We start from the raw sequence: 11,965 nt of genomic DNA on the forward strand, positions 1-11,965 counted from the left end.
CAAACATTCCCAGCTTGTGACAAATATATCTCACTCTTTCTGCCCCCAAAGATTATGTTAATAAATCAGCCAACTGTTCTCCAGTTCATATATGGTGAGTGCATATCAGTCCCTATTGAAGCTTCTCTCGAACAAAATGGCAATCAACTTCTATATGTTTTGTACGCTCATGAAAGACAGGATTCGATACTATGTGAATAGCTGCTTGATTGTCACACCACAGAGGCATAGGAGACTCATGACTAAAGCCAAGCTCACCCAAGAATTGTTTAATCCACATTAGCTTACAAGTGACTAGTGAAATGGCACGGTACTCAAACTTTGCACTAGATCAAGCGACTACAAAGGTACAATAGCTTGTAGTAGACTTTCTATCACTTGATGCACTAGCCCAATTGACATTAGAAAAACTTTGAATACTCCTATGACCATGACTTGTGTAGAGAAGTCCACGTGCAGGAGCTTTCTTAAGATATCTCATTATGTGCACAAATGCATCCCAATGAGTGGTATGAGGACTAGATAAAAACTGACTCACAACAGTAACTGGAAAAACAATGTCAGGTCGAGTCACAACCAAATAGTTTAACTTTCCAACCAACCTTCTATACTTCACAGGATCTTCAAGGATATCTCCATCCTTATGCATAAGTTTTATATTTGGATCCATTGGAGTATCCAAAGGCTTTGAGCCAAGCATCCCCGTTTCAGATAGTAAGTCAGTCACATTTTCGCTGGGAGCCTGGGACAGAACAATTCCTTCCGAGACTGGGCCACTTCTATCCCTAAGATATACTTAAGTATTCCCAAATCTTTGGTCTGAAACTGTTATGTAGGTAAGTCTTTAATGCATCAATACCAGGTAAGTCATCTCCAGTGATGATTATATCATCCACATACACAACTAAGAAGATCCTCCCTATGCCAGATTGACGATAGAACACAGAGTGATCACTCTTGTATCAAGTTAAACCAAACTCTTGTTACAACTGAAGTAAACTGGCCAAACCATGCATGCGGGGACTGTTTTAGCCCATATAGTGATTTCTTCAAACAACACACCAAAACATTCTCCCTCTGAGCAACAAACCTTGGAGGTTGCTCCATATGGACCTCTTCAGAAAGATCCCCGTTGAGGAAAGCATTCTTCACATCTAGCTGGAATAGGGGCCAATGATATGTAGCAGCTAAAGAAATTAGGATCCGAATAAACGTAAGCTTTTCAATAGGAGAAAAAAATATCTAAATAGTCCACACCATAAACTTGAGCATACCCTTTTACTACAAGTCTAGCCTTCAATCTAGCAAGTGTACTATCATGGTTTACTTTCACTGCAAACACCCAGTGACATCCAATAGTAGTTTTACTAGATGGCAGAAGAACAAGGTCCCAAGTATGATTTTCCTCTAGGGCTGCCAACTCCTCAGTCATTGTTGTCATCCACCTAGGGCTTGACAAGGCTTCAAACAAATTCTTAGGAACATGATGAGATTCAATGGCAAATAAACATGCATGTAAAATGGGAGAAATATTAGTGTATGAACCAAAGTTAGAAACGTGATACTGAGCACAACTCCGAGTTCTTTTACGAAGAGCAATCGGTACATCAAGGTTAGAAATAGAGGGACTTACCACAATATCCACAATAGGAGGAGGCGAAGGTAGAGGAGCCGCAGGAGCAGGAGGGATTGTAGATGTCGTCGGACGTCTTGGATACACAACCATGATTTTCGTGTGGACAAGTGTAAGTGGTGGCTTATTTGTAATTGGAGAGGAAATGATAACAGGGAGATCCACATCCATAGAAGAGATATGCATAGTGTCAGAAGAATAAGGAACAGACTCAAAGAATGAAACATCAACAGTAATAAAATATTTTCAAAGGTCAAATAAATAACAACGATACTCCTTTTGAGTGCGTGAGTACCCAACGAACATACATTTAAGGGCTTTTGGGTCAAGTTTAGACAACCTAGGTTGGTGATCTCGATTAAAACAGACACTCCCAAAGATGTGGGGTGGTATGCATGCAAAGGACTATTAGGAAAAATCAAGGAATACGGGACACCTCCTTTCAAAACAGACGAGGGCATTCAGCTAATGAGATGACAAGCAGTTAGGACAGAAACAACCCAAAAAGATTTAGGGACCCATATTTCAAACAATAAACAGTGGGTAACCTACATTAAATGGCGATTTTTCCGTTCTGCCACACCATTATGTTGTGGGGTGTCGACATTAGAAGATTGATGAAGAATGCCATGTGATGCCATAAAAGTATTAAAAGGACCAAAGAAATATTCTTTTTCATTATCACTTCGAAGGATTTTGACAATGATGCCAAATTGTGTACGAATTTCATTCACAAAATCAAAAAGGATACTAAATAATTTATAACGATTTTTCATTAAATATATCAAAGTGACTCTTGAATAATCATCAACAAAAGTAACAAAATAATGAAAACCCAAAGTAGAAGTAATACGACATGGTCCCCACACATCAGAATGAACAAGAGAAAAGGGTATCTACAGTCTCCCCTTCCTATCAGCCCTATAGAATTCTTGTGAAACCTCATAGGCACAAGAAAGATTATTATGGCCAGAATACAATATATGTGTAACTAAGTCAACAATATTTCTCTCCATAGAGTTTAACATCTGCCCTAAAATTTGGGTATCTACAGTCTTCCATGTATCATTCCCATTGGATTTAGTAAGATGGTCTTGTTGTCCATGACTAGTCAAAACAATCTGAACAATCTTTTTCCACTGTAAAAATTAGTAGCCCCTTCCAGTTTTTGTTCAGAAATACGATGGGACGTGGATGTCATGATTTCAGTAATAGAACTCTTAGGTTCAGACATGATGATTTAATCTTTTTCCTATACAGACAAAATATACCTTGATTGCAACCAATAGAATTTGCAAATAGTTCCCTGGAACTATTCAATTTACAAATAGTTCCCTAAAACTATTTGAATTTACAAAAAACTGCTAATAAAATCTGGATTTACGAACAAATCCCTGAAACTATATGAATTTTCAAAACAGCCCCTGCGAACTTAGAATCAGGTCTGAACCAATAGAATCAATAGCAGACTGAACTGGTTGGTTTAAACCAACAAAGTAAGCCAAATAATCTGATCAACACACCCTATCTTCACCAAATCGAGGGCACTTCTCCGCGAAGTTGCAAAGAACTCTCCACCTGGGAAAAAAAAGAAACTTCTGGCACAATTCCAGCAACAACAGCAATGCAAATGAACCGAGAAAAGGTACTAACCTCTATCGAAAGATTGCCAAGAGTTGTGCCTCTTCACCAACAATCAAACTCATCTATTCTTCAGCCAAAAAATTCGCATAGATGCAGCGTGAGAAGCTGCTTCAAATCTTTGATTTAAACATCAAAGAGAGTTCAGCGTAAGGTGCTGCCTCCCCTTAATTTTTGGATCCGGCTCTGATACCATGTAAATTATAGTATAAAAGTATAAAGAAAAAGATATTGAAATGAAGAATCTAAGGAAAGAACTGCAGAAATCAGATAAAGAAGAAGAAGAAGATTGAGAATGAGAGGAGCCTCAATCAATTGAGTAACTCTCAGTGAAAACTCTCTATATTTATAGCATAGGTGTAGTAGTTACAATCGAACACAAACAGAGAATAAAGAGTCCAATGAGGACTCTAAACTAAAAAACCTCAGCTCAATTTGGGAAAATGAAAAAGAGACTCGAGTTTAGCGCTAAATCTCGAGTCTCTTTTTCTTTTCCCAAATTGCCCTCAACAATAGATTTGGAGAGGATTATATCTGATATGCTTCTGTAGGAGAAAGTGGTTGAAATATGCTTAGTGCTGAAACTTCTCAAGCAGTATTCGGTGAAAGTAGTGTGTTATACTTTGGGAACATGTGGGTGGATTAATCAAGTCTTTCGTCCTAGGAGAAAGATTATTATAGGGTGTGATCTAAATGGAAATGTTGGGAAAGATCTCAATTTTAGATTTTTCAGTGGCTTTTGTTTTATCCATTGTAAATACTTAGAACAGGACAAGTGCATTTGTTTACCTTCTAAAGTGGAGGTCTTAGCAGTTAAGTAGATACCTTTCTAGCTAGAAGTAGATTCTTGTAGGACTGTAAGGTGATATTATTTGAGAGCCTAACTGCATAATATAGACTACTGGTTACACATTTGCGCCTCAGTACATGAAATTGTAAGAAATGTGAGCTTATTTACCCTAGGATAAGGAAGTGAATTTAAAAGGGAATACTTTTAAACAAAGTGGTCAAACAAGGAAAGTGGGATTTTGAGGGAGACATTAATACCAAGGTAAAAAATTCGATCGAAATGAACATTTCGACCTTGGAAAAGGTCGAAATTTCGAGGTTTTGGTCGAAATTTCGACCTAAACTGGATACTTTTTTCCTGATTCTTGAAAACTCAATTTCGAGCCTCAAATGCACTCAAATTGATTTGGATTTTTGCATACTAGCTATTTCAAGCATAATAAACACTATAAAACTACTAGTTTACTAAAAAACTACTGAAAATGTAACATCCAACATTCCAAGTAATCAAGTATATAGTACATGAATCAAAGAAGAAGCTGGAATGTTATTACTTACAAGTCTATTCTATTCAACACCATCACAACAATATGGTGTCTCAACTCTCACATACATTCATTTGAAGCTTATACATGTACTATACATAAACATTTTTAACAATATACATAATTTAGTAAATGATTTTTAATAACAGAAAAATAAAAAAATAGTAGGAAGAATCAAAAAATAATTTTGACACTACAAATTCATAGATCATCACTCTAAAGTAAACATATATAAATTTGGAAGCAATCTAACATGATTTAAGGCACAAATGAAACAAAAATAAAAAAATGAGGAAGTTGGTTACTCACCTTGCAAGATTTGAGAAAATGCCCAAATGGAGGAGCAAATCAAGTGTTTGAAGGAAATGGAATACTAGAAATTAGGTGTAGAATGGGATGAAAGCAAGAGAAATCAGCAAAAATTGCAAAATGAGGTCGAAATAGCTATGGCGATATGGCTCGAAATCTCGAAACAGCGTCAAAATGGCCAAATAGGGTCGATTTTGGGTATTTTATAAGCTGCGCAAGTGTCGTTTCGGCCCGATATGGTATCGGGTCGAAATATCGACTCGTATCGACCGAAATTTCGGTCGATACGAAACGATATGGATACTTTTCGTGCCTACTACTATATTTCGTTTCGAGTTGGATTTTTGCAGGCATTTCTATCGAAATTTCGACCATTTCGATCGAATTTTCTTCCATGATTAATACAATGTTAAATGAGATGGCTACTTGTACTTAAGAGGTCCCTGAAGATGTCCTAGGTGAATCAAAAGGAATGTGTTATTTTGTTAGATCAAAAGAAAATGATGTTCAAGCAGCCACTAAGACTGTGAAAGGCAGTTTAAATACATGACAATGGACATTTGTGGAGGATTTACAAGGGTATGGGAATCTGCCAGCAGAAATAAAGCTATTAAGGTTGTGGGAAAGCAATGGCACAATGCTAGCAAAGCTTCACAAATAATGTAAAAACTAAGGAGAACAATTGCACAACACTGGGATTTTATGTGGTTCGCCCGAAGGATACGTCCACAACAATGTTGGTTTTCACTATGAGGAAGATGAAGAGAGGTAGTACAGCCCTATGTTCGTGTTCTGCCTTAAAACAAGGTTACAATTATTTATTATAAAATAGAAGGAAACCCTTAAACCCAAAAAAATCACCAAAAAGCCCCTGCCAAAGTGATGCCCCAAAAAACCTCTTTATAGTTGAGGCCCCACAGCTAGTCATTTCCAAGATTTCAAAATTCTGAGCATGTCACTGCCTCTGGTGGTGAAGTTTGCTCTTTTTTGCGACCTGGATGCATTAAAATCTTGAAATGCTTCCCGAAATATTCTGGCTTAGTAAAATTGGACAAATAATAAATAGAAGTATGAGAATCTTTGAAAGGGAAGATGAAAAAGCGGGCTTAGTAAAATTGGTCTTGACTAATAATACATAGAAGCATGGAAGAAAATTTGATCGAAATGGTTGAAATGCCTACAAAAATCCAACTCGAAACGAAATATAGTATTAGGCACGAAAAGTATCCATATCGTTTCGTATCGACTGAAATTTCGACCTGATACCATATCGGGCCGAAACGACACTTTCGCAGCTTATAAAATACCCAAGATCGACCCTGTTTCGCCATTTTGACGCTGTTTCGAGATTTCGAGCCATATCGCCAGAGCTATTTCGACCTCATTTTGCAATTTTTGCTGATTTCTCTTGCTTTCATCCCATTCTACACCTAATTTTTAGTATTCCATTTCCTTCAAACACTTGATTTGCTCCTCCATTTGTGCATTTTCTCAAATCTTGCAAGGTGAGTAACCAACTTCCTCATTTTTTTATTTTTGTTTCATTTGTGCCTTAAATCATGTTAGATTGTTTCCAAATTTATATATGTTTACTTTAGAGTGATGATCTATGAATTTGTAGTGTCAAAATTATTTTTTGATTCTTCCTACTATTTTTTTATTTTTCTGTTATTAAAAATTATTTACTAAATTATGTATATTGTTAAAAATGTTTATGTATAGTACATGTATAAGCTTCAAATGAATGTATGTGAGAGTTGAGACACCATATTGTTGTGATGGTGTTGAATAGAATAGACTTGTAAGTAATAACATTCCAGCTTATTCTTTGATTCATGTACTATATACTTGATTACTTTGAATGTTGGATGTTACATTTTCAGTAGTTTTTTAATAAAATAGTAGTTTTATAGTGTTTATTATGCTTGAAATAGCTAGTATGCAAAAATCCAAATCAATTTGAGTGCATTTGAGGCTCGAAATTGAGTTTTCAAGAATCAGGAAAAAAGTATCCAGTTTCGGTCAAAACCTCGAAATTTCGACCTTTTCCAAGGTCGAAATGTTCATTTCGATCGAATTTTTACCTTTCATAGAAGTATTAGAATTCTCTATGGTAGTTTTTAAGCACAAAGGCAGATGAAAAAGCTATCTATAAGAAAGGCAAAATGAAGTGATAGGATAGTAGATATTTCAACCATGGTCGATGTACTAAAAGTGAAGATAAAAATCAGTAAAATGAGGACATCAAGAAGAGATGGTATGGTGGTTTCTGCAGACTAATAATTGAACACAGTTTGAGTAATGGTGTTTCCGAAGACTACATTATCCATTAAGCTACAACATATTGTAGATATGTATGAAGAAATAGGATGTCTGAATTATTAAGAAGCTTCAAGGGGTATGAAAGTAGGCAAGGGACAAGGCCTAAATGAGATCCCAATAGAAGTGTGGAAGAATTTAGCAGTCTAGTTTATCTTGGCTAACTGAGCTGCTTAATAAATCAAGAGCACAGGAAAATGCAAGACAAATGGAAGTGAAGCTTTGTGGTTCTAATTTTCAAAGAACAACAGTGACATTTATAATATATTACTTGTAGAGGTATAAAATAATGAGTCATACTATGAAATCATGAGGGTTATTGAATCCCCTTTAGAAAAAATTATCATTACAGAGTTCCAATTTGGTTTATGCTAAACAGGTTTTTTATGTAATTGGGAGACTTATAGAAAGGTATGGAGATTGTGACAAGGATCTCCATATGGCCTTTATTGGTATAGGAAAACTTATGATAGTCTCTAGAGAGGCTGTTTACCAGATTTGAACCTGTGACCAGTTGGTCATAAGGGAGCCAACCATTGCCTTACTAGTAAATACATAGACATAGTAAAGCTGCATGTGTTAGAAAAGGGGAAGTGATTCAGATAAAATGCGGATGTTGTTAAAGATATTTATAATATTGTGGTGGCAAGTGTAAGAACAATTGGGGGGGGGGGTTCCAAGTTGGTGAATCCCAATTTCTTCTATTGGGTTAAACTAAGGATCCATTTCAAGCCCTTATTCGTTTGCGCCTATGATGAATGATTTACAAGAGATGTTCTAGATGCAGTTCTTTTGTGTATGTTTTGTGCTGACGATCTTGTTTTAGTACATGAAACAAAAGCAGGGATCAACTCCCAAATTAGAGTTATGGAGATCTACCCTGGATTCCAAAGATTTTAAGCTAAGCAGAACGAAGACAAAGCATATGATGTGTAACCGTGGTTACACTGAGACAGATAATGAGCTGGTAATAATTGATTAGGGTGAGATTCTGCAAAGCAATAATTTTAGGTATCTTGGCTTAATCATAAATAAAGAAGCATTATATAGATAACCTTCATTTATGTGGGTGGGGTATTCCTTTAAAACTTAAAGAGGAATTTTATAGGACAGACGTTCAAACTGGCTGAAATGTATGGTTTAGAATGTTGTTGGGAAGTTAAATAGCATTATATAGGGTAACTCAGTATTAGGGAGATGAGCATGTTAAGATGGGTGAGTGGCAAAACAAGAAGATATAAAGGCTGTTGAACTATGAATAAGTTGTTTAGAGGTACCATAGCCATTTTCAGCAGAGGCCTTTGGGTGCTTTGGTACGGAGGAGTGTTGTGATCCATAATGTACCAACTGAAAGAGTCAAAGGTAGACTTAAAAATAACCTTAGGAGAACTGATGAGAAAAGACACTTGGCTTGGGTTTTGTATCAAGTATGATCTCAAATCAAGTTGATTGCCATGTAGCCAACCGCATTTAGTTGGGATAAGGCTGAGTTGTTTTAAACTAAGCATGAACAGTAATGTGGTCATAGTTCAGGATCTTGATCTCATTGGTTGACTCACTCCTTTAGGAAATCAAGTTGGGGAAAAGCTGATACGACCCGATATCAACAGAAGAGTAATGGAAAAATTATCACACCACGATAATAGCTATCTCCAATATAATCAAAAGAATCTCAAACAAAACACTCTACTAGCAGTAGGTGAATCCTACGGCTACCCCAGAGCAAGAACTCTCACTCAACTTCCCAATTAACTCCCAAAACATGTCTCTTCTACTCTTCCTTCCCCTTATTTATAGCAATTACGTTCCTACAATATTAATTAACAGAATCATCCCAATTCGAATAGGACTCTTCAAAAGTAACTTGAATTGGAATAGGACTCTTCAAAAGTAACCTGAATGTAATATGACTCTAACCTGAATGCAATACGACTCTTCAAATCTGCCAATCGTTTCCTTCCCTAGAATTTAGGGATTTGCTTTCCTAGAATTTAGGGATTTGCTTTCCCTGTCGAGTGTAGACTCGTGATACCAGGGGCTTATCAATAGCCCTCGGTTAGATTCTCTTTTTGGCCACCTTGATTGACAATCTTCGTGGGTTACTAGTGGGGAATGGGTTTGAATCTAAATAATTCCTTTGAGCACATCAGCTTTATAAAAATAAAAAAAGAGTCCAATTGGGCATGATTTTGGACTGTAAGTTTTCACTGCCACGATGAACTAATAGTCTAATCCTTATTTTACACATAAATTAGTAATAAGTTGTAATCAAATCTTACATTTCATGTAAAACAACTTCAATCAACAATGGAAATAGATTTGTGGTTTGGTGCAAATGCACTATGAGGCCAACTACGACGAATATTGACGAGAAACACCAAGAAGTGAGCTTCCAGCACCAAAATACTCCAACTCAATTGAGTTCTAGTGATATTTCTTGTCTCGAATCGAGTTGAGCCCTTTTTATGTTTTAAGTTGAACTGGGATCTTGGAATGTCAATTGAGTCATTGCAAACCTTATGACTTGCATAACATCTCGTGTCACCTTCTCAGGGCATAACATCTCGTGTCACCTTCTCAGAAAAATGAGATATCCTGCAATCTTGCATGATGTCATGAGTTCTTAAACTTCATGTGGTCCAGGTACTGTCTCAAAGTTGAACATACCAATGAGCTGGCAAAAAGTAGTGTGTGATTCATCATTTATTGCAGTAAAGAAAGAGAGATTCTCTCAATATGAAACCTGAAATCTGTTATTGTGCAATTGCTTTCCCATTTGATAAGCCCATGTTGAAAGAAGGGTGATTATTAAAATTTTTCTTCTTGACTAGCATTATATATTTGGACTTTCTTTAGTTGGACATTAAAGAGCGTGGTGATCAATGCAAGGGGTAAAATAGTTATTTCTTAAAATTTTCATTTAGAGAATTGGTGGACCATTTATGAAATGGAGTATCAAGTACTAAACATATGGTGTGCTTCTGTCACTGATGGTGATGTTTCCTGTTCACATTGATGGTTCTGATTTGGCTACCTTTTTTAATTGGTATTCTACCAATAGGTTTTCATTGTTAAGGATTATTGGTCTGAGGTAGCTGTCAACTATTATACACAAGCTAGTAAGCAGAGGGTGGATAACGATTATAGTGATATCAGATATCAGATATCATCTAACGAGATTCCTGTGTTTCAGAATGAGGTGAACGAGCGAGAACTGGCTGCCCTCAAGGCCGTGGTTAAATGCATTGAGGATCACAAGCTTGAGGAGCAGTATCCTTTGGATCCAGTCCAGAAGCGGGTGCTTCAGCTGGAGAAAGCGAAGGCTGATAAAAAAAGGGTTGCAGAAGCTGCAAAGCCTCAGTCCAAGAGACCCCGTGCAAATGGTGGGGGTTATGGACCCCGAGTGACTAACATTCCTGACAAGAGCTTCTATACAAGAGGAGCACCTGACAGGTTTCCTCCATACATGTATGACAGGCCATATATTTACCCTGGACCAACTGACAGCCATGGAGCACCACTTCTGAGTCCTGCTGCTTACAACCTGTCTCCTGGCGCCCATGGCAACAACTTCTTTGGGAACGGTGGGTATCAGTACCAGGCCCAATATTTACACTAGCAGACAAAGGTAATCAAGCTGATTATGATCCTCTCCTTATTTAACTGTTAGGCTTTAACCCTTTGGAGCTCCTATCTTGGTGTTTGTATGTACTAAATATAAATGTTAATGAAAAATTGTCTTTAATATATTTGACTGTATCTGATATTTTGTTTCCCAACGTTTTCCCCTTGACAATTCCATTGCCTTTCTTTTTCTGGGATTCTCTATCCTCTGATTCTGCACCAAAGTTTTGTGATGATTTAGGAACGAGCTTTTGTTTCTTTATATTCCATTGTAAGGAGGAGAGGTTGGTTTAACCATATTGAGGTGGGTGGTTAACACACCTTTTCATTTACATAAAAACATCCCGGTAGTGTTCTACCGGTCGGGTGGGTTTTATAGCATAAGCATCAAGTATGACCACAAGAAAAAGTTGATGCCCCTGTGAATGCTTCAATCGGCTCCCCACTGGTGCAGGGGGACCAAGTAGTGTTATATTGCCTTAAACCTTTGGGTGAGAAAGAGAAGATTATTTGTGTGTTTTGCTCCTACATTTAGACATAGGTGGACTTGAAATGACTGCCTCAACCCATGGAAGGTGAAAATACAGTGCCTTGATGCTTGCATGCGTGCTCTTGCCTATTTACTGCTGTCTGTTATGTGCTTTTCGAGTATTTATTGATAGGTTGGAGAGGGTAGGTTCGAAAGAGGGGAAAGGGATTAGGGCTCCCCTTCCTCTTCCTATTCCTCTTGGCTAGTGCTGCTACTGATTCTGGGCATGAACTCAAATAACTCCATGCATTTAATGGTTCTTACTGTAATGTATTTTGTGGATCCTTCCCCACGTTGCTATTGCCCTGTGCAATGTGGTGGCCATTGCTTTTGGAACTGCACCTTTCCTTTGGTGAAGTTGAACTATCACTAGATTATCACTCTCTATGCAAAGCTTTTCAAACTACTAGGGTCTCTGCTACACTTCATTGATTTCACAACCGTTTTTCTTTGTGTTGGAAGAAGAAAATGCATTTCTTACAGAGCAGAAATAATATAGAGGCCTGATTCTTGAGGCACTGCATCACGCCATTCATCCTCACAGAAATTATCTATGGCCCTCCTAGCCAAAGGTAG

The 11,965-nt window shown here is 37.2% G+C and overlaps 1 protein-coding gene across 2 annotated transcripts in view; it reads left to right on the forward strand.

Annotated features, from left to right (window-relative positions):
* The window catches only part of LOC149011118 (FRIGIDA-like protein), a 29,110-nt gene extending 18,058 nt beyond the window's left edge, over positions 1-11,052 (forward strand). For both annotated transcript variants that reach the window (XM_089160610.1, XM_089160609.1), the window contains exon 4: positions 10,430-11,052. In XM_089160610.1, the coding sequence (XP_089016736.1) occupies positions 10,430-10,855 (426 nt within the window). In that variant the 3' untranslated portion in view covers positions 10,856-11,052. The remainder of the gene's footprint in view (positions 1-10,429) is intronic.
* The last annotated feature ends 913 nt before the right edge of the window (positions 11,053-11,965 follow it).

The sequence above is a fragment of the Hakea prostrata genome, chromosome 7 (assembly GCF_041222555.1).
Source record: "Hakea prostrata isolate BN-2017 chromosome 7, UWA_Hpros_2, whole genome shotgun sequence".
NCBI classification, from domain to species: Eukaryota; Viridiplantae; Streptophyta; class Magnoliopsida; order Proteales; family Proteaceae; genus Hakea; species Hakea prostrata.